Raw genomic sequence first — 27,958 nt, forward strand, 5'->3', positions numbered from 1 at the left:
CTCCTGGCTGAGCCCTTGGCTTTGAAGTCCTCCTGGCTCCTGTTTCTTGGCTCCTTTTGGAGAGCTGGTTATGGCTTAACACTAACCGAGCTGAAAGAGAAATGATGCTCGGCAGCATTTATGTATTTAAATATTCTTATCTATCCTTCTATCTAAAGATATCAGGGGGCATAGAATAAAATTCGCTTGAAACCACATGTAAATGGTGTCAAAAGACTTAAAATATAGGTGCAAAACACACTACAGAAATAATCCAGTTTGAGACTGCTTTAATTGTTTTGGTTCAATGCTAGGGAATTCCGGGAACTGTAGTTTTGTGAGACATTGAGCCTTCTCTGTCAGACAGCTCTGGTGCCACAATAAACTACAATTCCCAGGATTGCCTAGCACTGAGGCAGAGCAGTTAAAGCAGTCTCAAACTGGATTATGTCTGCAATGTAAATGCACCCTAAGAAAAGCCTGCAGTGTGTTTTGGACCATATTAAACAACTTAACCATTTAAATGAAGATAGATTTTTTAAAAAAACAGTTGAAATTGTTTTAAAATATTTTAAAACTGTGCACATGTACAGATTTGCATAAAAACAATTAGACCTAAAGACTTTAGGAAACAACCACATTTCAATTTGATGCCAGGATAAGGAAAGTGTTGGTGATAGGCAGGCCTCTAAGGGGAGAGTGCTCCATAGAGAAGGCCCTGTCCCAAGTCCTCCCACAATGGAACATAGGGAAGAACTTTGCCACATGGAGAGGCGACCTTTCAATGATTGAATTCCCAAGCCACTGAGGATTTTAACATTATTACCAGAATCTTGAATTAAGACTGGAAGTATGTTGGCAGTGGAGTTCCTTTAAAAATTGTGTCACATGGTTTCTGCATGACGTTCTTGTGTGCAGTCTGTTTACTCCTTGATCTTGATTCTTATCATATATCATTTTTTGGGGTACCATGATCAGGACAGCTGCACTGGAGTCCAGATGTATTTGCAGGTCAATTTGTTGTTTGGCTCCATGGCTTTACTGGCACTGCAAAACCATTTGCCCCATGACTAGGAAAACCAGGATAACTTATTCTTAAATTTGGGACATTCAAGAGGAAGCAAAATCCAAATACATAGTTGTGTCAATCTGGACAATATGCAACAGGATATTGCAGCACTTTTGAGACTAACTGAGAGAAAGAAGTATGCAGCCTAGTCTAGTAAAACCTGAGCTACAAACTCCTTTCTCGAAGCTAGTCTCAAAGGTACTACAATGTCCCTTTGCATTATGAAGTACTGTAAAAAATACCATAAATGATGAAAAGTAAGCAACTGGCAATTGGCATAGATTGCACACGTTCAGCATTTCTTGGTGCAAAATTTTGCTTTCTGTGGATTTTTTAAAGTACAAATCCACCCGGCCCCCAGATATATGCAGAGTCAGGAAAACTAAATAGGCCAGGCTGTAAAGTGGGGATCCAAAGTTTCAAAACCAGCTGATAAGTCAAGCAGACTACAGTGCAGAGGAAGACCTTTGAAGTCATTTTCAAGCCAATCATTAATTACCTAAGCAAGGGCTTTCCGAAGAGAATGACCTCAGCAAAATTTTTGGGATGCTTTGCCTACAAGTATGATGTTTCCTTGAATTTTTGCCTTGGGGTACCTCTGGAACCTGTGTGCAAAGGCAAGAGGAAGATCTCCTGGAGACATCATTGTATTTTGAGAAATTGGGACCCACCATTTCCTGCCATGCAGATTAGACCTCTGTGAATCCTAGTACGTCAGATGTATCAGTATCCAACGAATGGTTGCAATGGTTGTTCATTGAGATGGGCAACCATTGCAACCATTTGTTGGATATTGGCACATCTGACCTACTAGGAATTCACTGAGGTCTAATCTGCATGGCAGAAATAATGCAGTTTACACCATTTTAACTCCCATAACTCAATGCACTGGCATTTTTGGATTCTGTAGTTTTGTGAGATATTTAGCCTTGGACCTTATCACATTCGTGGAATCCCGAACAGAAACGGGATTTAAATTAGAATTAAATTAGAAAAGACCCGCAAATGCAGGAAGTTTATCACACAACATTACTGTCAAAGTGAAATAACACGAAGATAAAGTGAAGGCAAAAGGGACAAAAACAACAGCTTTTTACTTTCCGGAAGTTCCTTTTGCCTTCGCTTTATCTTCTCGTTATTTCCGGTCCAGCGAAACGTTGTGTGATAAATTTCCCGCATTTGTGGGCTTTTTTTCAAATTTAAATCTACTTTAAATCCCGTTTCTCACTAATGTGATAAGGATAAGGTCTGTCAGAGAGAATTGGCCTTACAGCAAACTTCACAGAGCTCTGGCGCTACAACTTCAGAGGGAGTTGGCCATTGCCTTCCTCTGGGGACAAGAGGGCATGAATTGCCCAAGGTTATCCAGTTGGTTTCCATGACCAAACAGAGGTTTGAACTCTGGTCTCCCAGGGTTTTAGTCCAACACTGAAACCACTACACCACACAGTCTGTGACAAGCTCTGCTGCAGGAGAACTTTAGAAATGTGAAGGATTGAGAGACCACAATCATTATCCTATTCTTAGTGCCAACTATAGTAGAATTAATGAATCAGTGTGATTTGCCTATGTGTCGACTCAGCCATTCATTCATTGATTCTACTCTAGTTGGGAATGAGCAATAGGATTCAGCTCCGTGGATACATTTTCACCTTTCTAATAATTCTTGCTTTTCTTAATAATAATAATAATTTGTTTTATTTATATACCGCTATTCCAAAGATCATAGCGGTGAACAGCAAGTAAGCTAATTAGCAAGTAAGCTAATTTGCCCCCAACAATCTGGGTACTCATTTTAGCGACCTCAGAAGGATGCAAGCCTGAGTCGAGCTTGGGCCCTTTTGCTGGTCTTGAACTCGCAACCTTCTGGTTTTGAGTGGATGGCTGCAGTACAGGCATTTAACCACTGCGCCATCTTGGGTCTACAAAGCCAACACAAACCTCACATGGGATGGATTGTTCATTTGCTTTACAGTGCTTTCTTCTAGTAGGCTTAGTAATTGGTGAAAGAGTGTGATACAATAATGCAGTGAACTAGGACTAGGGAGAAACCCAGTTCATATCTCTTCTCTGTGCTGGTCTATGACTGTAATAAAGATGAACTGAACTGAACATAGCTTTTCTCATAAAGACTGAGGAGTGGTCTTGAGCTGATCACTCCTACTCATATTGAGATACTTAACAGGATGGTTGTGTTGATAAAATTGCAGTAAAATAAGAATCTATATACCACCTCGAGTTCCTTGAAAGAAAGGCAGGATAAAAATGTAAAAAGTAGAATAAAAATTATTCTGGTGGGGGGTTTAATGCCCCACAAACTGCTATCTTCTGTTTGTTGTTAGTAAGTTTTTCATGCAGAAGAAAAATGTCATTTTAAAAACATGGCAATTTTTATGGTACCATAATATTCTTGGGTTTTTTTGCAGATAAGGCATCCATATGCATAGGAACATTTGGCCCAGTATAGATTTTAAGTTTGGCAATAAAAAGATGAATGTAGCAACTTCTCAGTCTGTGACTGCAATCCAGCATCCCCCCAGTATTGAGTAAACATTTGCATGTGGACTTACATTGCATTGGCATTATGCAACCCCCATGCAGAATAAAAACATTGTGCAACACATGTCAACGACTGGGTGCTATTGACAATGTGCAACCTCAGTGTGCAGTGTTTCACCACTATATGTGTGAGTCTGTTTCTGCCGTTGCCAGTAGAATATGTCACTTGGGCCATGGCAAATAACTGGCCCCATATGCATAGTATGACCTACAGATGTGGATCTCACTACTGGAATGCCATCCCATGTATGAAAACACCTCTTGGCATGAATCAGGAGTGGGAAGCTCAATGTCAGTTTAAATTTCATATACTGAAAAATGCTCTGAGGACAGGAAACTGAAAAGCAAATGTTTGGAAGTCCATTCTGAGCCGTCAAGAAACATGTTAAGAAGATCCAACAGGTTTAATTTCCAGAAGAAGGTACAAGAAGAACATGGGGACTGGTTATTTTGGAGCTAATTTTCACCAACAGGGATGAACTGGACTGGACTCAATGATGTGTGAAAGCAGTGGGAACCTCAGGTGGAAGCGATTGCATCCTCCTAGTATTCATTATACAGAAGAAAAGGAAACCCAAGTATAGTTTAGGTTTTAAGGAAGTCCTGGGTTAGAAATATTCAGAGATAGGATTTTATGGCAGATGAATTTCTCAACAGTGAAACTAAAGCTGCAAACAATTCTAGTGAGGGGAGGAAAAGTGACGGGTATCCAAAGAAACCAGTGTAGATGCAAAAGGAGATTTTGGATAGTTGAGATTTAAAATGGGGCATATATAAGGAATGGAAAGGGTAAATCTCTAGGGGTGGAAGAGTCCAAACAAGTAGCTAACATTTGTAGACAGGAAATAGGCATGGTTCCCCTATCCATGTGTCTTTAGCCTGAGGGATTGAGGGTCCTTTGCCATTTGTCAATTAATCTGGATTCTGTCTGGGGTCCCGTTATGACCTTCTTGCCAAACATCATCCTTCCCAAGGTCCTACTAAAAGGGAGTTGCCCAACTATGATCAGAGTACAGTAGGCCCTCCTTATCCATGGATTCTTTATTCACTAATTCAAGCATCCACGGCTTGAAAATGTTTTTTAAAAAGTATAAATTCCATATATCAAGCCTTGATTTTCCATTTTATATAAGGGACACCATTTTGCTATGCCATTATATTTAATGGGACTTGAGCATCCACGGATTTTGTTATCCATGGTGGATCCTGGAACCAAACCCCAGCAGATACCAAGGGCCTGCTGAATGAGGAAAAACAAGGAAGTGATAGGTCTACTGCAGGAAGAACTATGAAATGTTAATAGGTGACACTGAGAAAGTGAAACTGCCCAACACCTTCAGTACTTCTGTCTAATTCTAAAAGGAACTTAGTGCTTAGCATAGTGAAAATAGAATAAATGGTGCAGTGAATGGTTTGAAGCCCAAAATAGGTAAAGAGGTGCAGTGGCATCCCTTGGATTGGTGTCACATGAGACAATAGTGTGATGCAGCAGCTAAAAAAGCCAAAGCGATTCTAGGCTGCATCAATAGAAGTATAGTGTCTAGATCAAGGGACATAATAGTGCCACTCTATTCTAATGATAACCATTAGGGCTGAAGGGCAGGGTATAAATACCATTAATAATAAAAAGGATGTTGAGTAACTGGAGTGTATCCAGAGGAGAGTGACCAAAAGGGTCTGGAAACCATGCCCTATGAGGAGTGACTTGGGAAGCTGGAGAAGAGAAGCTTAAGAGGTGATATGACAGCCCTGTTTAAGCATTTGAAGTGATGCCATTTATTGAAGAGGGAGCAAGCTTGTTTTCTGCTGCTCCAGAGAATAGGTCACGGAGCAATGGATTCAAATTTGTGCGAGCTGAAAATGTCCCTCCATAAGTTTGTTTTTACAAATCCTGTCATCAGAACATTCCGCTTGGTAGGTGGTCAAGGAAGAGGCGCTTGCTTTTGAGGAGAAAGATATTTAATCTTTTGAAATGATCTGACATGTTAGAATGATTTGTGTCTACAGGGTCAGATGCTGCCCTTGCTAGTAGTGGCTCACCTTCTTGGGAAAGGAAGGAGAGAAGCAATGGGAGATAGCAGGCAACCGAATCAGAACTGCTGATCCATTCCATTCAGCAGTGGTTTGACACTGTTGAACATGAGTCAAGAGAGGCAGCTCAAAAAGCCAATGCGATTCTAGGCTGCAGCAATAGAAGTATAGTGTCTAGATCAAGGGAAGTAATAGTGCCACTCTATTCTGCTTTGATCAGGCCTCACCTGGAATACTGTGTCCAGTTCTGGGCATCACAATTTTAAAAAGATGCTGAGAAACTGGAGCGTGTCCAAAGGAGAGCGACTAAAATGGTGAAGGGTCTGGAAACCATGCCTTATGAGGAACGACTTAGGGAGCTGGGGATGTTTAGCCTGGAGAAGAGAAGGATAAGAGGTGATATGATAGTCCTGTTTGATGTCACACTGATGTCACTGCTCCAGAGAACAGGACCCAGAGCAATGGATGCAAGCTCCAGGAAAAGAGATTCCAGCTCAAGATTAGGAGGAACTTTCTAACAGTAAGGGCTGTTTAACAGTGGAACACACTCCTTTGGAGGGTGATGGAGTCTCCTTCTTTGGAGGTCTTTAAACAGAGGCTGGTGGCCATCTGTCAATGGGGATGCTTTGACTGAGAGTTCCTGCATGGCAGAATGGGACTGGACTGGATCAGGGCCCTTGGGGTCTCTTCCAAATCTAGGATTCTATGGATTCCATAGGTGTTGCAAGTGATGGGAGTGGGGCTGCTGCAGGAGGCTCATCATCAGCGCTGCTGGTTTGTCTGGCTTTGGGAGAAGGAGGAGGAGGAGGAGGAGGGAGCAGAAGGCCAAAGAAGGCGAAGGGAGGGCGCTGCCTGCGCAGCCAAGGCTGCCTATAAAGCCCGAGAGGGACTGAGCCAGGTGTTCTCTGCCTCCTCTGCGCCACTGAGAGGATGCTGCGCGTGCGGTGCCTCCGCGGAGGGAGCCGGGGAGCAGAAGCCGTCCATTATATCGGGTCCAGGGTAGGTGGGTCCGCACTGCAGGACATCACCCGCTCCCATACCGCTTTAACTGTCTCGGATCCAGGCTCTGCAAGCTTAGGACTTTGGTTGCAACTTGGGCGCCTCCATCCACACTGGACAGAGAACCCAGCTTGACACCACTTTAACTCTGTTGTCTGGCTCAAGGCTATGGAATTCTGGGAGATGGAGTATGTTGTGGGCCGCAACACACGCCATGTGTGTTGGTTTAACTTCCTCAGGTCCAAAAGCCACACTGCAGAAATAATCCAGTTTGGGACCGGTTTGACTGCTCTGGCTCAGTGCTAGGGAATGTTGGGTAGTGTAGTTTGGTGAAACTACAATTCCCAGGATTCCGTAGCACTGAGCCAGGGCAGTTCAAGCCGTCTCCAAGTGGATGGTTTCTGCAGTGGGTTTTGGACCCAACTAAAAGAGAGAAGTAAAGAAGCCAACTTTTTTTATTTCAAGATCTATCTACTCACAAAATTTCAGGATCCAGCAATTTTGATGCCCATGGGGTGTGTGTATCTGTGTGTGTTTGTGTGTGTCTTGTTGGATCCAAACCCCAAGGAATAATACCAAGGTCCTATTATAACGGTGTGGAATGATTTTTCTCAAAGTTGTGTTGCCTTCTTTCTGGCTGAATCTGGGCAGGCAACTCCTCCTGTCTGTGTATGAATGAATGAAGGAATGAAGGAATGAATGAATGGCTCCATGGAATAAAAGTATGATGGTGTTTTCTCTATCTGGCTATATGGAGTAGTTTGCAATTTAAACAACTCTACCTCTAACAAGCATTTGCATGTGTGAAGTAGGTGAAGAAAATGTCCATAGTAACTGAGCTTCAAAATAATCCAGTTTGGGGCTGCTTTCACTGCCTTGGCGGAAATCCTGGGAACCAGACTTTTGTGAGACTTTGTGAGAGAAGTCTGAAGTCACAAGAAACTACAATTCCCAGGATTCCGCAGCACTGAGGCAGAGCAGTTCAAGCAGCCTCAAACTGGATTATTCCTGCAGTGTGTTTTGGAGCTTGGTTTACTTCCACAGGTGCATGATGAATATTAGGCTGCATCTGTGTTGCAGCGATTTAATTCTATTTTAATATAATATTGTTGGATGTTTTTAACTGTATGGTGTTTTTTAATGTTGTAAGCTGCACTGAGTCCCAGTTTGGAAGAAGGGTGGGATATAAATAAATAAATAAATAAATAAATAAATAAATAATCGGCTGCAGAAATAATCTGCCCCGGTTCAATGCTAGCGAATTCTGGGAACTATCATTATGTGAGACATTTAGCCTTCTCTGTCAGAGAGAGCTCTGGTGCCACAATAAATTACAATTCCCAGGATTCTCTGAGCCAGGGCAGTTAAAACAATCTCAAAATGGATTATTTCTGCAGTGTGTTTTGGACTAGATAAAGCCTGATCTTTCTGTTGATTGCTCCTTGGACTTCGAGTGCAGTCACAGCAAATGAACACCAGGCATAGCATTCGCCAATAAATGCATCAAACCTGAATCCGGAAGGTAAAAGGTATGAAGTGTAGCATCCTGCAGCTTGTGAGGAACTCAAGGTTTGGAGACGATAGGACTGGAAAATCTTTAAGATGACGATTATGTAAAACACAAAATGAAATCACACACACATTACAATACATTTTAGTGAACAAATAATACTAGTACAAGAAATAACATATAAACTGAAACTTGAAGGTGTTTATGAATATTTTCTGCTTTGTTAGACTTTGTTATATTTTGCAGTTACTGTATAATCATTGTTGTATGCCCTAGGCGGGGGAGTGCTCTTCATGTTTGTGGGATAGATAGATAGACAGATAGATAGACAGACAGACAGACAGACAGACAGACAGACAGACAGACAGAGTATATATATTGAATATTTTCAGGCAGTGGATGCTTGAATCCATGTATAAAGAACCTGTGGATGCAGAGGGCCAAGTGTACTGACTTATTAATTCACTTTGATTTAATGGGACTATTTGAAACCAAAAATGGGATTGAGGCCAGAGTTAACAGCCATGAGAGATTTATCCATTTTGCTTGGTAACTAAACAATAATAACAGCAGCGGTGAGCCAACTACATCTGTTTGTTTCTTAACATACTTTCTGTCCAGGTAGAGGCTGCCAAGATACCCTGGCCATTTTACTCCAGGTAGCAACTGCTTTCCTGTTAGGATGGGTTCTGTTTTTGCCCTGAGAGACCACTCCTGCTACAGACACTCCAGTCTCTGAACCTCAGAGCCAGTCTACACTGATCTGACTTGGTTAATGGCTTTGAGAGGAACTAGAATCATAGACTCATACAGTTGGAAGAGACCCCAAGGACCGTCCCGTCCAACCTCCTGCCATGCAGCAACTCACAATCAAAGCATCCCTGACAGATGGCCATTCAGCCTCTGTTTAAAGACTTCCAAAGAAGGAGACCCCACCACTCTGCAACTAACTGGACTAACTTTCTGCCACGTATTCCCTTTCCATCCTCCCAAATGCCTTGCGTAGGGAAAGGTTCTCCCCTTCCTCTGCCAGCTCCATAACTAGCTCTGTTTTGCTGATCTGGCAGGCCTGCATACCCCTCCCATATTGGGTCGGGAATGTTGATCATTAACCCTCTGCAAGGCGAGAGGGGCGTATTGGCTTGGCTGGAGGCACCTTTGCTGTCTAGTCTTTCCCAACAGCTGCTGTGAAACAACTGCAGCACCTTCTGTTCAGTTGCTGGAATTCGAATGCTTAGCTTGGCAGAAGAGGGGAATGGACTGAAAGCCTGGCCCACAGTTCCAGTTAAACCAAAAAACTTGCTAGACTGAAAATGGTCCATGAAACACAGTGGGGAGCTGCATTTTAGGAGGCATTCACACTCAGTTTTTTGTCTAGAGGACATGTGGATCGCTGCACTGATACATATCGGGTTTGTTGTTCCCATTACATTTTGGGTTTGCAAATCTCTTTGAGTCATTTCAACCCTTGTGCTATTCACACATGCCATCGTTTCAGGTTAAAATGGAGCTTTCGATCCAAACTGATTCAGAAGCGTATTCACACTGCTGAAGATGTGGATCGATGCGGATCTTTCAGAAAAAAACTTGGTATCAAATATCCCAGGTTAAGTGAGGATTTTGGTTAGCCCCCCTCGCCCCCAAAAGTGCACCAAGTGCATTTGGGGTGAGTGTGAACACCAAGGAAATAATCCAGATTCATCCCAGATTATTTTCATAGTGTTCAGCATTCTAGTTTCTACTGTCTGCCTGGTTAGGAAGTTCTTGGATCCTTCACCAAAAGGAACTTTCCCAAGCACTCTTAATACTGAATTGATGAAAGCTGGGACATGTGTGGCCAAGGAACATCAGGATGTGGTTTAATGAGGAAGGACAGACAAGTTAAGAGGGGCTATAGTAGTTCTGTTTCTGAGTTAATTGAACATCAACTACTTTTGAACTCAGTTTGCAGCAACTGTAGTAAGTCAGGATAGGGGAGGAAAGTGAGAGGATGAGAGAGAAATCAGGCCATTTTAAAAACAGATGAAAGTGGGATGCCAGAGGAGACAGAAGACATATCTTACATTTCAGTCTTCTGTCCAGGAAGCACTCCAAAATGTCCTCCATTTGGACCATGCCTAAGAAGCATATTGAGCAGCACCATGCTTGCTGTTCTCCTTCAAAAATGCATCTATTTGGCAGCTTGTCCTTGCTACAAATAGGGGAATAAGATGGATCATTCTGAAGTTCTTTTTTTTAGGAGGAGCAGCAGCAGACAAAATTCACACCAGCACAACTTGGCTGGAAATTGACCATAGAGTTGTTCTGGGGGACTTAGAAATCTCTAGGCATTCGTAGGTCCTCCAGCATAACTCTGTAACCAACTTCTGGCAGATGTTGACCATAGAGTCGCACTAGAGGACCTAGAGATTTCTAGAGAGGTGTTATTTCCGGTAAAAACGTAGTGTTTTTTTATTTGCAGTTTTCCTACTTTCACCTCTCTGTGAGTGTATACCACCTGCATTTCAGAATTTACTATTCACTGTAGTAAATATATGTGGTCTATGGGATACATGAATCCACAAATCATTGTGAGGCTCAGCCCACCAGGGTTTCTTCTGTGTGAGCCACATTGTCATGAATGAAGTATATATTTCTCCATGGACTTCAAACAGTTCAGGGGTATATGATCTTAGATTATATTTTGTGGAGATGTCAAGGTTGGGGAATGCCATTTTAGATTTTACATATCTTTTTGATATTGGGGCAGGGAGCACAGAAAGGTGTGAGCTAGTGATGTGTATAAATATCCATTTTTCTATTTGCCTGTATGTATTTACAAAGCAATTTGTCTTGCTTCCTTTCTGCTCCTCAGACTAATCCCCCTCCCCACTTAGCATGTTTTTTTTCTTTTTCTTTAATGAGTTGTGAAGAGACAACTTTAGGAAAGCTCTTTCAGTTGTCAAGTGTAAATCTTGGAGTAGATATGTTTACAGTACTCGCTGATTACTTTGGGGCCCTGACTTGGAATAGTGTTGTCATGTTCAGCAGCATTCCAAGTTCTTCTGGACTTGATCCATGGAATGCTTTCTAGTGATCTAAGGCAGTTGACGTTGCTCTTCCCCCAAACACCTCTGCTCTCTCCTTCTTCCATCTGCAAATAGCCTTTCTTGCTTAGTTTCAGGGAGCCATCTGTTCCATCTGCTTCTGGGAGATCAGGATTTGACACTTAGAAAAGCCCCTTCTGTTGAAGGGTTGATGGCAGAGATGGACAACTTACGGCCCTCCTGATTTTGTTGGATTGCAGCTCTCCTGACCACCACCATTGGCTGTATGGGACTGCACAATTGGCCCTCCACATTTGTGGCTTTGACCTTTGCAGATTTGATTATTCACAGTTTTGATTAATATGCTCTTCTTAGGCATCTCTAGGGCCTCCAGCACAACTCTGCCAGAAGTTGACCATGGAGTTGTGCTGGAGAACCTAGAAGTTCCTAGAGAAAACACTTTGTAGGTCCTCCAGCATGATTCTATGATCAACAGATGTTTACTCTTAGGTAAAAAGAATAGTGTTGTTGTTTTTTTAATTTGCAATTTATCCACATTCACGGGGGACCTTAACCTCTGATCCTAGTGAATGTGGAGGGACCACTGTAGTTCTCATGACCACTTCACCAGCAGGATTTGCTAGCATTTATGGAAGTTGTAGCCCACCGATCGCTGGAGGACCACAGGTTGCCCACCCATGTATGGGCTTGCTAGTACAAGCAGATTATAAGGATATTTTCATTAATAATAGTAGTGGTGGTGATCGTTAGTGTTATTACTTCTATCCCTTCCTTTTCCCAGTTTGGGATTCAAAGTGGCTTACAACAAATTTAAAAAAAACCATATATAGTGAAATAAAAATAAGTCCTACAATTTACTTTTCACTTTAAAAGAAGGTATTGTGCCTTCCAAGTATTCTAGGCAAACTACAAGGATGGCTTGCTCTTCTGGGGTGTTGCTCTATGGGTATATGCATATGTGTCTACAATGGTTCTTCACTTAGTGGAATGATAACTCCATCAAAGTTTCAAGTCTGTATCAACTCTTCTGAACTGGCTAACATGTTGTTTGTTTTTCAACTGAAGCTTCGCCAGGCCTTCACAGGATGGGTGCAGCGAACTTACCAGAGCACCCAAGCTGCTGCTGCTCCTGCAGCCTCCCAGACTACCTGTGCTATTGCTGATGATAAGGCCCCCGATCCTGTTCCCGAAGGTTGCCCTGTCTGCTCATACAATGAATGGGACCCGCTTGAGGAGGTCATTGTGGGAAGAGCTGAAAACGCCCGTGTTCCTCCTTTTTCAGTTGAGGTCAAGGTAAGTATTTACTATCTGTCAGGGATGCTTTGATTTGGATTTCCTGCATGGCAGGGGGTTGGACTGGATGGCCCTTGCGGTCTCTTCCAACTCCATGATTCTATCTGGGCCAAAAGGGTTTGTGTGCATTTTTACAGTTACCCACTTTTCCAAATACTGAGGAAGTTTTAGGAAGAACCACCAGCTTCTTTATGAGAATATTGTTCAAAATAAACAAATTACATTTGTGGAGCTGACTGACAAAATCCAGATGTTTATCTCCTTTGCTGGTTATATTCAAACATAAAACCTTTAAAATATTAATCTTCTTGCATTAAAACATGCCATGGCTGGGCTGCATGTGTTGTAACTAGTAGCCACCAGCCACCCCAAATAATTGATTTTAATGGATGAAAGTCGCTGTAGCCATCAGTGCCATTAGCTCCTAACTACCATAAACAAACAAGCAAGTTACTAGAGATAGTTAGCTTCATTTGACTAGAGATAGTTAGCTTTATTTCCTGTTATGGTCCCTTTCTTTCTTTTTCTAGGGGCCAACACCAAACAACCCTGGGCCCCAAATATCCCTTCTGATGCATGATATTTGGCCACTTGTTCACTGTGTACATTTTTCTTGTTCTCATCTTGCTAGGAGCATATATTGAGGTAGCTGAAGTTGGATGGGGCAAGGGGATGCCCATCTGCCAAAAATGCTGCCCCTGACAAAAGTAACTTCTCTGCAGCAGGCTTACTAGAGACAGGAGCAATGGCATGCTTTGCAGTCTGGTTAAGTCTGATTAAATTTCTGGTTAAGTATTATAGCTTTCTTTTGAGAAATGTTTGTACACGGAAGCATCAGAGATACTCTGGCAGAACCCCTTCCATTGTTCCCACTGTTATTAAAAGATTTATATCATACCTTATATTTGAAGATCTCAGTACAATGGGAGCCCTGGTGGCACACTGGTTAAATGCCAGCACTGCAGCCACTATGTTGTGAGTTCGATCCCAGGGCTCCAAGGTTGACTCAGCCTTCCATCATTTTGTAGGTCGGTAAAATGAGTACCCAGCTTGTTGAAGGCAATTGACTTACAGATTGTAAACTGCTTATAGAGTGCTGAGTTCACTGATAAGTATAGAAATGTACATGCTAAATGCTACAATAAAATGATTTTAGGAAAATAAATAATAAGAATAATTTAAAAAATATAAAAGTATATTAAATCATGTATTACCTAAACATTGCTGCAAATTAAAAATCTGTTAAAATCATCATCATCATCATCATCATCATCATCGTCGTCATCATCATCATGCTTTAGGTTAGGGCAGAGATTATCATTTTTAGTTATAGTTTTCAGTTATGCAAGATATACATGTTGCTAAGGAAGCTACTAATCTGCATTCATAGCTTTCTCCTTATGCAAATAAAGAAATGTGTTGAGGAGTTTGCTTGAAATTTTGCATACACTTATATAAAAAGAAATAATTTTATGACCAAAAAACTGAACTTAATCCTGTCTCTCTTGTGTGCATATGTGCCTTCAAGTTATGCATCAATTTATGATGACCCCATGAATTCCATAGCGTTTTCTTAGGCAAGGAATACTCAGAGGTGGCTTTGCCAGTTCTTTCCTCTGAAATATAGTCTACAGTATCTGGTGTTCATTGATGGTCCAAGTACTAACTAAGGTCAACACTGTTTAGCTTCCAAGATCAGATGGGATCTGATGTCTTTAGGATATTTAGGTCTCACCTGTCTCTTACATGGATAGAATTGCAGGTTCTAGCCAGCTTCTGTATTCTGTATCAATCTGTCAGATACTCTATATTCTCTTACTTTGCCACACAAACTGAAAACCCCCACCTCCACCTCATGGATGGTCAAACTCTGTAAAGGTCAGTGACTTACAACATTAAGCCTTGAAGTGCAGAACAATCATAACACTACATGTAGTAGCACATGTGTGCTCATTACATTATGTTGCATTCCAGTTCTCAAAGAGAGGAAACACCATCCAACATGGAAGATTTAGACTGTAATTCCTTGCATTTGTTACCAGTGGTTATGCTAGGCTGGACTGCTAGAAGTTGCAATCCAATAGGATCTACAGGTCCACATTATTCTCACCCTTGGAATAACCCTAATGATTTCTACTTGTTGGGTGCCTTGAAATCATTGCCAATTTATGGCAACCCTAAGGCGACCCTATTGTGGTGTGTGTGTGTGGGGGGGGGGGGGGGACAGATTTCTTCAAATGGGATTTGCCATGGTCTTCCTCTGAGGCTGAGAGAGAGTTACTTGCCCAAGGCCACCCAATGTGTTTTCATGGCTGAGCATTACTAATTCAGACCCTAGTCTCCCAGAGTCTTAGCCCAGCATTCTCACTACAATACCATCCTGGCTCTCAACCTGACTGAACAAAGTAGGAATTACTTTTGAGGAGACATGTATTACATATTTTGGAAAACCACTGTTTGGAGCACAGCATTAGTTTTCCAAATCTTACTTATAGAGAGATTTGGGGAAAAGTTTTACTCATTGAGTGGCCTTTTTGTTCCATCATCATATGTATCAAGAGCCCCCCAAAATGCTATGGTATTAGCAAGAGAAGCAGTAAAGAGAGGAACAATCGTGACACAGTTTCTTTCATCAGTGAAATTACTGCACATTTCAACACATAGTTTAAAATAGAAGCCAGGTTGAAATTTGTTTGCAGGATTTGAAATGTACAGCTGCATTTACAGTTCAGGATGCAGGTTTAGTTGAAGCAGGTGGTTTGTTCATATATTAGCATGCATCTCTCCTAGGAGAGCAAGTAGAAGGAAAATCCTTGTTGATTTTGCAGGAGTGTGTGTTTTTATGTGGAAAGAAATATTCTCTTTAGCAAACTGATAACAGTGAATTTACACTTGAAAATAATCAGATCAATGTCTCCTTGTCAAGACTGGCTATAAAGCACCCTCCATATTATAGCCATGAATTATTTGTACCAGCTTCTAGAGAGTACTTATGCATAGAACCTGTTTCACTAATGTCCAGCTTTTGGACTTCCCATTCGCACAGGGTTACCAAAGTGAAAAATGGAGACAGCGCTTGTCCCTTTAATGGTTGTACAGAAGGGGGAATTTCAGCAAGTATCATTTGTTACCTGGTTGTGTGACAAGTAACAGTTGCTGAAATTTCCACTTCCACACTATCATTAAAGGGACAGAAGCTGTTTCTACCTTTCACTCTGCTAACCATACAGAAGTGTATACTCAAATACTGACGTGCAGCTGAGAGAGAAACAAATGAATGGTAGTTTTTTATGTGTACATATGTGATAGCCTAGAAGAAATGCTTCCAAATATAATCTGGGAATTGCTGAGCAGGCAGCCTGTGTGGGTCATGTTACAGAGTTTCACCCGGCTCTTTCTAGGGCTACAAAATTCTGTCTTGTTGGCAGAATTCTCTTACCTTGGGCCTCATACTGTATATTTGGCTGCATCTACTACTGAAGCCATTCATCTTCCAGTTGTCTATGTCCTTCTTACCATCTCCCTGATGAAACCTGAATACAGTTGCAGATGTTCAGTCCTGGTTGGGTAAACTGCCTCAATGATCTTTTTTTAACAGCTTGGGTGGTTGTTCAGGGTTTTTAAGCTGTATTAATTTACACCTTGAGTAATTTAAATCCTTAATGTGTTTCGGGCACATATTGGTTAGTGCATGTGCACAAAGCGTGAGCTGGGTCTTTGCATGCAGTCCACACATGGGCTGGCTGAAGAAAGTTTGCTGCCTGAGGCAGAAGAGCAAACAGCATCCCCACCCATCCAAGTCAATCCAAGCTATATAGTGCTCAAAACCAAGTATGTTTGTTTGCACATCAATAAGAAAGAGGCTCTTCATCCCTGCTCTATAGTACTGAGGGAAATTAAAATGGTAACTTGGGGGCTGTACAGATTGCCCCTAAGGTTAGGCATGCAGATTCCCCTTTCCGGGCCGAATCAGGGCTGTGGCAACTTCATGGTGCGGCCCCGATCTGGCCTCTGGAGAGCACAAAAAGGAGCTGCAAAAAGCGGCTCTTCTTTGCGCCTTCCAAAGGGCGCCATAGAGCCGCGGTGGCACAGCTCTATGGCACCCTTTCAGCACTGTGTCATTTGGATGTGGCGCCGGAGGTGCGTTTGGACCAGCATGCACCAAAAATGGCACTATGGGGGTGAAGTTAGGACAAGCGTCATCAGGACACTGCGTCCTGATTCTGCCTGTAAGCCGGCGCTTTCAGCCATTCTGTATAGGGCCTTACTGTCTGGTACTGATCAGAACACTAAAGAACACTAGTATCTGGTTTTGGTGGGTAGCATTTGAAAATATTCTGCTGGAGCCTCATCAGACCTAGAGAGAAGGGTTTAAGGTCAGAATTATCCCAGGTCCTTGTGATGTTATAGGGGATGGACCATAGTGATGTCATTAAGCAGGATACAGTAAACATCAAATACTGTTTGCACAGAGTATGCTATTCAAATTTATTTAGTGGTTCAATAAGGATTTGAAGCAAGTCTCCCCAGTTCATACATAGCACTGTATGCACTGTGTTGCACTGGATCTTATGCAGAGTTTGGAAAAGTTAATTTTAGGGATTGCAATGCCTAGATTTCCCCAGCCAGTTAGCAGTCCATTTTCCTTCTCCTAGGCAAATTTCTCCTGTATGCTATGTGATTGCTGTCTGAAAATCAGGACTGAATGAGTTTCCTTCCCTATCTGTTATTATTCAGGTATTGGTAAAGGAATAGGAAGTAAATTCTCTGCAGCTTCAAGCAGCAACATTCTTCACACTTGCCTTGTTTTGCTTTTTATTGTTGCTCACCAGGCCAACACCTATGAAAAGTACTGGAGTTTTTACCAGAAGTTCGGAGGCCAGAGCTTCCCTGAGGATCACTTAAAAAAAGCAATTGATGAAATCGAAGAGATGTGCAATATTTTAAAAATGGAAGGAGTGGTTGTGAAGAGGCCTGAGCCCCTTGACTGGTCGTCTGTGTACAAAACACCTGACTTTGAATCCACCGGTAGTAGCTGTTGATACTGAATGGATTGTAACTTGAGAACTTGTTGTAGTGTTTGTTTTTATGTCCTTGTTATTGTCACGAATTTCCTTCCTACACAATTAGATTTCTGCTGGTTCCCCCTTCTTTTTACTTTTGGGCACTCGAAGTGACTCACAAGATTCATAAAGTAAAGCCATTTAATTATAAATCTTACATTTTAAAAATGAAATTGAGAAAGGTAGTGAATATTTGAAGGGGGGGTAAGGACTGGAGGGAAGAGTACAGGCAAGGGGTAAAAATCACAGGGGGGAACCAAAGAATTTGGGAATACTTAACCTGAAAGCAAAAACATTAATATGTGAAGAGTATTTCACAGCTGGTCCTACAAGTAGGGTGAGTGAGTAGCTATTGCGGCTAGAGGGCATGAGGAGCTCTCCACTAACATGGTGTTAGGGGGGTGCTATGTGTGCCATGTTAACATGCTTGCTGTCACGGTATGTGCATACCTGAAACATGTTGTGCACATGGTACTGTAATTTGAAGGTACAGTTTTAAATTTGCTAGTTGTTTATGTCACAACTATTAGCATTATGTTTAGTGATATAGGGGAATTACCATTTACTAGTAACATTAGTGCAGAAAACATTACTAAGGATCATGTAGCATGTGGTATGGGAGGAGGTAAATGGGGGGATGACACCATGAGTGATTGCACCAGGTGACACCAATTTTAGGGATGCTACTGTCTCCTCCCATACCACACCAACCATTTATGTTACTCATAAATCATTATTCCCATATATCAATGGATATAATGCCAATGCTTGTCACATAAACAACTTGCAAAATTAAAGTTATACCTTTACAATATCATGCACACAGCCTAAATGCATTTACATATATGTAGTTTCATGTGGTTAAAGGAGGCAGTTGAAGGGAGCTGATCCAAGAGCTATTTTATGGTTTTATCTTCATCTGCGTCCTTCCTTGCCTGGTTCTGTGAGAGTTATTACACTCTAGATTATTGCATGCCAAGCAACTGCATCAGTGGGTTTTCTTCATTTAGTCCTACTCATAGAGAGGAAGAGGGATTTTCTAGCAGAGTTACTGCCAAGGAGGGAAGAGATGAACCTCTATTCCCTAGTGAACATCCCACCTCCTCTATACCTAGGACTGGGTAAAGGATGTCCCTTGATATGGCATTAATGTAACACAGTGATTCCCAAACTTTAGTCCTCCAGGTGTTTGGAACTTGAACTCCCAGAAGCCTGAGCCTACTTGGCCAAAAGTCAGGGATTCTGAGAGCTGAAGTCCAAAACATCTGGCCAACCAAAGCTTGGGAATCACTGATGTAACATATGGCTTGGCCTTCGCATATAGAGTTTCCAGATCTCTGGGTGCTAGCAGAAGTCTTAGGGAATCAACATGTTTCCCCAGGTCTTGGGGTGGGGTGCTGAAAAGGAGAACTTTGTGGGGTGTTTTGGTGTCTGACGTTTAAAGCCTAGGCACTTATCTTCTCCCTACTGTTACCTGGTACTGTGCTTAGTGAAATAGTGTTTGCATAAGTGTTACATGTGCTTTGGTCTTGGTATTCATTGGGGTTAATCTGCCCCCATGGATACCTAAATCCATGAATGCTCAAGTCCCATTAATACAGTGGTGTAGTAAAATGGTGCCTCTTGTATAAAATGGTTTGCTTTTTGAAATTTGTATATTTCAAAAATATTTTCAAGCCATGGGCAGTTGAGTCTGTGGATACAGAATGCATGGATATGGAGGGCCAACAGAGGTCTACCACCTGGTTGCAGACAGAAATCTCTGGGAACTGGAGATTGCAAATGGCAATGGGGCAGCTAGTTTTTCATGACCCCAAGTCACAGAGGAAACAATCAGGTGGATATAATGAATTGGAACTAAATGTAGTCATGCATTCATAACTACTGAAATCAGTGGAACTTAAGCTGGTTACAAAGTCACATGGGATTTCAGTAGGACCTCTCTGGCTCAGTAGGACCTCTTTGATTCAAGAGTTTTGTTTCTGTTTGGTATCTGCTGGAGTTTGGTTCCTGGACTCCCCCATAGATGCTAAAATCCATGGCTACTGAAGTCCCATTAAATGAAATGGTGTAGTAAAATAGTGTCCCTTATATAAAATGGCAAAATCAAGGTTTGTTTTTTGGAACTTAATAATATTATGTGGCTGATTAGCAGCTTTGTGAGCAGAGGCAGGTTCACACATTATAGCAAGTTGGATTCCAACAAACTGCATCACAGCTTGTCATGGCATGTGTACATGATCACTATCTAATATATTAATAATGAGTATTGGTGCCCAAAATGCTATGAATAGAATAATAGGATTGTGATGTGTATGTGTATGTGTGTTCTCTTTGGCAGGTATGTATGCAGCCATGCCAAGAGACATTTTGCTGGTAATTGGAAATGAAATAATTGAAGCACCAATGGCCTGGCGTGCCCGTTTCTTCGAGTACAGAGCATACAGACCAATCATTAAAGATTACTTTCGCCAAGGTGCTAAATGGACCACAGCTCCAAAGCCCACAATGGCTGATGAACTTTATGACCAGGTATTATGCATCAACTTTCCACATGACTTCTGCACTCATGACCTTCTCCATCTTGTCCAAACAAACCTAGAGAACCTTTAAGTGTATATGAGATGCAGCAATCACACTGTCTGATTTCTGGGAAACAGATATGAGCATAGTTGTGATTCTGCTCTTATGTCAAACCATTGGTCCATCTAGCTCAGTACTAGCTACTCTGACATTTGGTACCTGCAGCCTACAGACCATTGAATTACAGCCTGCTATATGCAGCCTGTCCTACTTATGGCCTGTAGTTTTGAGTTTGCAACTGTACAGATATTCAGGGTTTGGATCTCTATTAAGAAAAAGACCAACACTCTTCCCAAATATTCTACTCTTGTTTCTCGACACTTCAGACTTGTTTCAGTGACAGCTGAGACCATATTTGTCATCATCTAGTAGCTCACATGCCCTGTGTGTGCTTTCTATTTCCCTTAAACCAGGATTATCCCATCCGCACTGTGGAAGACAGGCACAAGTTGGCTGCTCAAGGCAAGTTTGTCACAACTGAATTTGAGCCATGTTTTGATGCTGCTGACTTCATAAGAGCTGGAAGGGATATCTTTGTGCAAAGGAGTCAGGTACAGATATTTTTCTATCTCTTTGAGCTTTGAATTTTAAATTTCCTAAGTTTAAGCAAGTCGGTTATTTGGTTTTGATTTTATGGTTACATTCATACCTTGCACTTCTTCCAAAAAGACCAGGGTGGCAAATTTCTGTTTCCATTCTATATTCATAACAATCCTGTAAGGTAGAGTACCTTGAAAGATAATGTCTAGCTCAGTGTCATCCAGTGACCTTTACGGCCAAGTAAAGATTTGAAGCAAGGTCTTTTGTCTGGATGCTCTAACCCAAGGTGAGAGCTATAACCCAAGGTTGCGATGATGTTGTTGGGTTACAGCTCTCATCACCCATTCTAGTCAATGATGAAACTTGCTGTCCCATGTATACCTATAGGGTCACATGCTTGCCATCCCTGCTCTGGTCACTATATTACTCTTCAAGTTTCTCTCTATAGTGGCTAATAAATAGAATCCAAGGTGTGACTAAGCTGATATCCACTAAACTCTTAATCAGAGTTTTAAAAAATTACTAGCCATACTTGCTGGGAGATTGTGAGAGCTGTATCCTGAAAAAGTAACATTTTCAAGCTCTGAGACTAAGGAGATTAGTACACATGGCTTTTAAAGAGCAATTACAGACAGAAAATAGCACCTTTGGCAATACCTATCGCACAGTATCCCCTCCAACCCGTAGCTGTTGTGTTTCCAAAGCGTGGTTAGGGCATCACCGTTCCATTGACAAGGGAAACCTGTCACTAAGCTTCCAATCACATTTCTTTTCCATTATCCCAAAGTGTGAAACATTGCTGCCACGCCAGTTCCAATATTGTCAGTCATGTGGTGTCAGTGTCTCCTCCTCTCCATGCTCTCATTCATTTCGAAGCAGGCTGGTTTTCTTTATTTTTCTTGTTTCTTTTCTTTTCTTTTGAGTTAAACCACATTAACATAACTCTGTAAATGTGTGTAAAAGTAAAATTTAAATTTAAAAAAGCCAAAAGGCATGCTGTCTTGGGCATAGGGTAAAGAGGAAGGGTTAAGGGGGAGTGCAGAAAAGAGCACAAGGGCAGAAACAGCTTCAGTCGTGCTACTGCAAAGAGGTCTAAAACCAAAATGTGCCCATTTTTATTAACTGATGCAATTACGGTGAGAATGGGTTTGTGTAGCAATTATCCTAAGGAAGCAGAGTGAAGAATGGAAGGTTACTGAAGCTGTCAAGATGGACTCATAGGCTCAATATGGGTTTGCCATTCCAATTTTTAAATGATAAAACACAGGCAGATGTGTCTTATATATTTTTTAAAACAACAACAACAACAGGAACATTGGCTGGCATTGTATTGCTGTTATGGATTCCTAAACTAGACTTACAGATCCATAACTTTTCCATGTTAACTAATAACTAGATATTCATGATAGTGACACTATTGCCATGATTGTGAATGTCTCCCCAAACCTCGCTTAACAGCTAGCACCTTCACCGTATGGTGGACCTCTGGTCTGTTATCAATCAGGATGTAGGAGGATTGTTTCCATCCTCCTCCCACCAGAAAGCTGCAGTGTGACAAGAAGTTGTGTCAGAGGTCCTGTTTTTCATGGTCACGCTGACAGTTTGCTTGTGATTTGGAAACATCATGTTTCTGCACCCTGATTGCCAACATAAAAGGTCTCCATTGCTTGGTATGGCTGCTGGCTATCAAGGTAGGTCTGGAGGATCAGGCCAGGGTGTGTTTCTTTGCATTTGTAACTAAGGCGATGTAGGATCTAGGCCTTTGACTTTTTTTACCCAGTTTGTCATGATGAGAACCAGTTGCTATGCTGGCTGGAAGTTTCTGAGAGTTGTAATACAAATTTTCCCCAAGGTCTGTTTAATCTGCATGACTGCTAAAGAGCAAAGGCTAAGTAAGTAAGCTCTGCCTTCCTGTCTCTGCTAACAGAGCTAACTGCACTGTGACCATGTCCATCTAGCATCAGTCTTAGTTGGTCAACTGTTGAGGTCTAGTAGGTTCCCTCTTCCCTGTGTTGTACTCTTCAAAATATGTTCTTAGGTACAGCATGCAAATACAGGTTTGTTGTAAAAAAGCTGGCCATTAAAGCTTTTGCTCACTCTCCCTTCTCTTTCCTGTCCCAGGTTACTAATTACTTGGGTATCGAGTGGATGCGAAGGCATCTTGCACCAGAATACAGGGTGCACACCATCTCTTTCAAAGACCCCAATCCAATGCACATTGATGCCACGTTTAACATCATTGGACCAGGCCTCGTGCTTTCCAACCCAGATCGTCCGTGTAATGAGGTAACTAGTCTCCAGATACATAAGGGAAGGAAAGGGGAATTATATGATAAAATGCACTCATTCAGAGGCTGCAATCCTGCAAGGCTTAGCATAGTGCAGTAATTCCATGTGCAGACTCTACGCAACTCTTCCATGCACCAGCCCCTGGACCTACCATATTGCCACTGAAGGTCCTCCTACAGTCATTTCATGTCTGGTGGAGAGAGGGAGAGGGTTGTAGAAGCATTTGGCTATGTCTCCATGGTCAGATGTGAAGTGATATCAGGATCCTATGGGAGTTTCATCAACTGAGATAATAATTTTGCATCTAGTGTCAGGAATATAGCCAGACCCTTTTGCAGTACTCCCTCACTCTTCTATAGGCATGAATGACTGAAGAGGGTGGTAAGTCTGGGGAGGGGTTTGTTGTGGTGGGGGCAAAGAAATAAAAATCTCCACAGTGACTTAAAATAGACATAGGCAGGTGTACGATTAATTTACATGTGGGTATGCCACCAACAGCATGTGCAATCCTACACCTGCCTATGTCTATTTTAAGTCACTGTGGAGATTTTTATTTCTTTCCCCCACCACAACAAACCCCTCCCCAGACTTACCATCCTCTTCAGTCATTCATGCCTATACAAGAGTGAGGGGTTATTGCAAAAGAGTCTGGCTGTGTTCCTGCCCCTAGATGCAAGACTTTTTTTGGCTACAACTACCATGCTCCATGACCTTTGGCCACACTGCTTGGGACTTGTGAGAATTGTAGGCCTTTCCAGGGCACAAAAAGGAGCTGCAAAAAGTGGCTCCCTTGGTGGCCTGGAAATGGCACCACAGATTTACAGCGCTCCTTTGGCACTACATCATGTGGACACAATGCCAGAGGAGCACTGTGATGCCGCATGCTGTATGGTGCATCAGGCGGTGTCACGCCACCATGGGGATGGAGTCTGGGCATGCGTCATGTAGCCGCCATGACCCAACTCTGCTCCCAGGCCGGCCTTAATTACCAGTCTACACAGCCCTTTAGAATCTGGCTACCTCCCTTCATCATTAAATGATGCCTATTACCCTGATACCTAAACCTAGTAAGGACCATACTTGCGGCACTAATTACCACCCTATAGCCTTACTTAATGTTGATATCAAAATATTGTCAGCTATTTTCGCTAATAGTCATTTCAACTTTGGTAAGTTCTGACCAGGCAAGATTTATCAAAAACAGGCAGGGAGCTGATAATATCCAATTTTCCAGTGCTAAAAATTTAAATTTCCTATTTTACAATTGGAAAATAAAATTTAAAAATCTCTCTCTCTCTCTCTCACTCTCTTTCTTAGATTGATCTCTTCAAGAAGGCAGGCTGGACAGTGGTTCACCCTCCATTGCCACTCATCCCTGACAGTATGTTATAATTTAATTTTCCCTTTGAAGACTAGTGTTGTGAAGTTGAAATCCACATTTTAAATGTTTCAGCAAGCAGCCGTGAGCACTAACTGTTCTGTCTTGTTGCATCTAGACCACCCATTGTGGATGTCCTCTAAATGGTTGTCCATGAATGTCCTCATGCTGGATGAGAAACGTGTGATGGTGGATGCTAATGAAACTTCGATTCAGAAGCTCTTTGAAAATCTAGGTAGGACCAGTGTTGCAAAACAGAAAACATTAATGAAGTAGTTATTGTCAGGCCTGTAGTCACATGATACTAAATTTTATCTCATGATTCCCTTTTGAAAAATGACAGGTAAAACTAAATTTCACCACAAACATGTTAAACCTTAGAGTCTAATTAAAATGAATGAAGGGTCCTTTAACACCCAAAGGCTGGCATCCTGTTGGTAGCATATGCAAACTTAATAGCTATTTGGGGTTAATACATGGTTTGGGGGCTTTGTGGGGTGGGTGGGATGGGACTGTTTTCATGTATTTTCACACATTGGCTTCCTGTATGATCCAGTGACAAAAACTGCCTGGAAATAATACTTTTTAAAAAAAGGAGGGAGGGGGCTTTGGAGACCTGGTGAGAGCTTCTGGGGCCACATGCATCCTACACAATGCATTATGCTCACCCCAATCTAGACCAACACCATCACTGTGACACACAGCCATGTTATATACCCAGACATGAGCAAAGCTATGGCACAAGCTATGGTAACCACGGTTATTTTAAAGGTGTCTTGTTCCATTTTTACTTGGCAGGCATTTCAACAATCAAAGTCAACATCCGCCATGCCAATTCCTTAGGAGGTGGCTTCCACTGCTGGACCTGTGACATCCGCCGTCGTGGCACCCTGAAATCTTACTTCGATTAGGCAGGGGCCTGTGTGCGTTTCAGTTTGCATGATGTAGGTATAGGATGATGATGAAGAAGAAGAGATTGATTTCATCTTTCTGCTTAAAAACAGAATGTGATTGCATGAGCTGTAGCACTTGGAATTGTGCCCCTCTCCACATCCTCCAGTAAAAGTACCACAATTTCTTCCAAGAGCCTTTTCACACATTGCACACAGATGAGCCACAGAATCAGCAAGAGACCACTGGTCCCTAGTGAGCAGATTTGTATGATGCAGATGAGTTTCTGATGCTGCAATCATACTTTTAAAGATGTCCGTGGGTGTATGTATACCAAGGGTGGGTTACCCCAAGCACTACAAAAAATGTTCTTGGGGCTGCATGTGGCCTGCAGCTACACTTTGACCACCCCTGGTGTATATACATACATTTGGCTCCTATGCATCATTTTTCAGAAGTAAACCCACTGAGTTCAATGTGGCTTCGTGTCAGGGAAATGTATAAAAGGATTGCAGCATCATTCAGAAAATTTACTTGGTTTTTAAATGATGTTCTATCAGTTGCCAACATTTGTAAAGAACTTCTATATCGGAACCTGAGCTTGGAAAAGTTATTTTCAGGCTACAACTCTCAGAATCCCCAGCCAGCATAGCTGTGCTGCTGGGATTCTGGGAGTTATAATCCAAGAAAATAACTTCCAAAATCTATATTTGTATACTGTATAATGCTGAATAGACTCAGACTAATGTAGTTTTCTCTAAGGTCCAGAGGAAATCAATGTGACTTGCCTAACGTGGTCTGGATTCAGGCCCCTTTCTCTATGAGTTGCTGCACTCTTAAAACATTTTAGTCATTCTCCCAACCAGCATAATGTGTGAAAGGTGAAAGGACCCTTGGATCAATTAGGCCTAATTTGTAACTTGTTATCAGCAGTAAGCACAGGTCTTCTGGCTGGCTTTTTGAAAGACTTCCTCTCCGTTTGGACATCGCTTTTTTCCTTTCAAGTCTCAGGATATACAAAACATGACAATACTTCTGGTCTCTAGAATTCAACAGGTGAAACTACACATCTACCTCTGTTTAAAATTCTATCAAAAAGGCAGCTAGAAATGTTAGACCTGAGTTTAACATTGATATTTTCTTTCCAGTTGATAATTTGTATTTGTATGTACGTTGTTGGGTGTGTAGCCACACTTCCTAAATATTAAGACAAGACTTAAAAATACAGATTTTACATGGGCCCAGGTTTTTTAAAAATGGATTTTATAGGTAATGTTCAAGTTAGTTTGTCTTTTAAAAGAAACACATTAAAAGTGTTGCACCTGCTATAATTATGCAGGAGGTGGGCATCCTATGGCCCTCCTGGATACTGTTGAACTATAACCCCCATCACTCATGGGCACATGCCAAAAAAGTGTTCTCTATCAGAAAGACTAGAGTCAGAACCTGGACTAGCTATGGACTCTGAGAACTGTAATTAAAAAGTAACTTCCAAATCTGGCGAAGATATGTGTGCATGTGCATATGCATGTATGTACAGCAGTGATCCCCAAACTTTGGTCCTGCAGATGTTTTAGACTTCAGCTCCCAGATATTTCTGACTTTTGGCAAAGTAGGCTGAGACTTCTGAAGTCCAAAACACCAGGAAGACTAAAGTCTGGGAATCACTGATGTACAGTGTAGTGTTGCCAGGTGGAATAAGAGGTAGGGCTCATATTCTTTTAATGGTTGTGTAGAAGAGGGAATGTCACAGGGGTTGCTTGGTCATACAAAGGTACCTGCTGAAATTCCCCCGTCTACACAACCGTTGTTTTTTCCTGGTGACTCTAGTGCAGTGCCCAGTTCCTAAGCCAGCATCACATATAAATGCCTGCGTTAGAGAAATAATTATCTTTATATTTTAAATCTTCAAACATTTCTGTTTTACTTCCTTGTTCCTGATGCTTTGAATACAGTGACCTAGGTTGAAAAAATAGTTTATGGTGGAGTAGTTTTATCCCAGTGTATCATGCCTCTCATTGAGTATTTGATACATTTATATTATTAGCTTTTTTTAATGTTGTTCCTCCAATGCGCACCAGCACAACACATTTCATTTGGTGAACTTGTTTACATAGCAGTGTCTTAATGATGATGATGAAAATGATAGGTACAAACACAAATGACAGAAATCTAATAATACCTCCTGGTGCTGTAAATTAAATTTTTTAAAAAATCAGTTTCTTCAATATGTATTTTTTTATGCCAATAAAACATGTTTGCATTTGTCAAGTTTTGATGTTAACTCATTTTGCACATTGGAAGGGAGGTTTGGTCCTAACTTGTTTGGACTTCCTGGGCAAATGGCCTTGCTAACATTTTCCCATAGTCCAATGACAAAGAGCACATGCTTTGCATGCAGCAAGTCCCAGGTAAGGCCTATAAAGAAACCACCCTAAAACAGAATGAGATGAACCCATGTTATACAGCTCCATGAATGTTTTGGGAAGTGGTGGGAAGCAAAAGCCCTCTGACCCCAAACACTTTTGCTAACAAATCTAGGTGTTATCTGTGGGTTTTTTTGGGCTGTGTGGCCATGTTCTGGAAGAATTCATTCCTGACGTTTCGTCTTCAGTTGTGGCTGGCACCTTTAGAGGGTGGTGGCATGGAAGTGTGTGGAGTATTTATATAACCTGTGGGACCCTTGTTTTGGAGGAAGTGGTTTTTACATGTTAATAGTGGAGTTAG

The 27,958-nt window shown here is 41.8% G+C and overlaps 1 protein-coding gene across 1 annotated transcript; it reads left to right on the forward strand.

Moving 5' to 3' along the window:
• Positions 1 to 6,502: 6,502 nt before the first annotated feature.
• On the forward strand, positions 6,503 to 27,502 carry GATM (glycine amidinotransferase). The gene is made up of 9 exons (XM_042476408.1): positions 6,503 to 6,637; positions 12,260 to 12,487; positions 17,320 to 17,515; positions 19,892 to 20,082; positions 20,547 to 20,684; positions 22,795 to 22,959; positions 24,280 to 24,343; positions 24,459 to 24,575; positions 25,139 to 27,502. Exons 1-9 carry the CDS (start codon positions 6,569 to 6,571, stop codon positions 25,249 to 25,251), a joined length of 1,281 nt encoding a protein of 426 aa, XP_042332342.1. The 5' UTR covers positions 6,503 to 6,568; the 3' UTR covers positions 25,252 to 27,502.
• Positions 27,503 to 27,958: the final 456 nt, after the last annotated feature.

This window comes from Sceloporus undulatus, chromosome 6, assembly GCF_019175285.1.
Source record: "Sceloporus undulatus isolate JIND9_A2432 ecotype Alabama chromosome 6, SceUnd_v1.1, whole genome shotgun sequence".
Taxonomy (NCBI): domain Eukaryota; kingdom Metazoa; phylum Chordata; class Lepidosauria; order Squamata; family Phrynosomatidae; genus Sceloporus; species Sceloporus undulatus.